Genomic DNA, 1033 nt, shown 5'->3' on the forward strand with positions numbered 1-1033 from the left:
TTTCTTAGCTTAACTGATGACATTCACTAGTCTCTTGTGATTTTAGTTGAGATATATTTAACCCTAATTTTTTCCCATTCTTCTTTTCTTCTTTCTTTCTTATTTTTTCTCTGTTTTTCTCTTCCTTTTTTTTTTCTCGACGTTTCTTTATTTTATGAAAAATAATAAGGGTTTAACAATTTTTAAAAACTTTTAATAACAAAATTAATAACATAAATCAAATGTCATCAAAATTAAAAAGCCTTGATGAGATGATTGAGATTGAATATGAAAATGAAATGAACAAACAAAAAGTCGACTGTAAAAAACCTAAATTCACAAAGAATGAAAGTACTGATTCATGGATGGATATGCCAGCAAATACTTTGAAGCATAAAAAAGACATCAATGACCAAAAAGGGGATTTAGCTAAACAAGCATATTCTGCTTATGAAAGAAAGATCCGGTGGCTAAATCCAAAAGACACTGAAAAGGAGTATCAACAATACAAACAAAATGATCAACTTCGTCAAAAAATACAAAGTGGGTATGTTTCTCCTGAAAAAATTGATTGTTTACAAAAACAACTTGCTCGAGGTAAAAAAGAAGCTCAAAGATTTCATAGAGAACGAAAAGAAAAATCGTTCCAAAGAGATTATATCAATGTAAATAATAAAAAATTTAATGAACATGTTAATCAAGCTTATGATCAATATACATCTGATATTAAAGATGCATTAGAACATTAATCATATATTTTCTAGTAACTCTATTATTGTATACATTATATTTCCACTTCTTTTAATCATCTTAATTGATGATGATATTATTTCATTTTATTCTATTTTATTTAATTATAATAATATGGAAGTAAAATAATATAATATGGGAGATAAAGTATATTATGTATTAATATTATTAATATAAATAAGAGATATATTACAATAATTTAATACATGCATTCTTTTTCATTATTATTAATTTATATTATTTTGTTGTATTTTATTATTATCTTCTTTTTCATTTAAACAATAAAATGAAATGAATATAATAG

General features: G+C 23.6%; 1 protein-coding gene across 1 annotated transcript; it reads left to right on the forward strand.

Annotated features, from left to right (window-relative positions):
- Positions 1-221: 221 nt before the first annotated feature.
- On the forward strand, positions 222-728 carry EHI_060110 (uncharacterized protein; the record flags this gene model as incomplete). The annotated part of the gene is made up of 1 exon (XM_644297.1): positions 222-728. The coding sequence occupies one exon, from the start codon at positions 222-224 to the stop codon at positions 726-728; it is 507 nt and encodes a 168-aa protein (XP_649389.1).
- Between the last annotated feature and the right edge of the window lie 305 nt (positions 729-1033).

Source organism: Entamoeba histolytica, genomic scaffold (genome assembly GCF_000208925.1).
Source record: "Entamoeba histolytica HM-1:IMSS scf_1104750517169 genomic scaffold, whole genome shotgun sequence".
NCBI lineage: Eukaryota > Evosea > Mastigamoebida > Endamoebidae > Entamoeba > Entamoeba histolytica.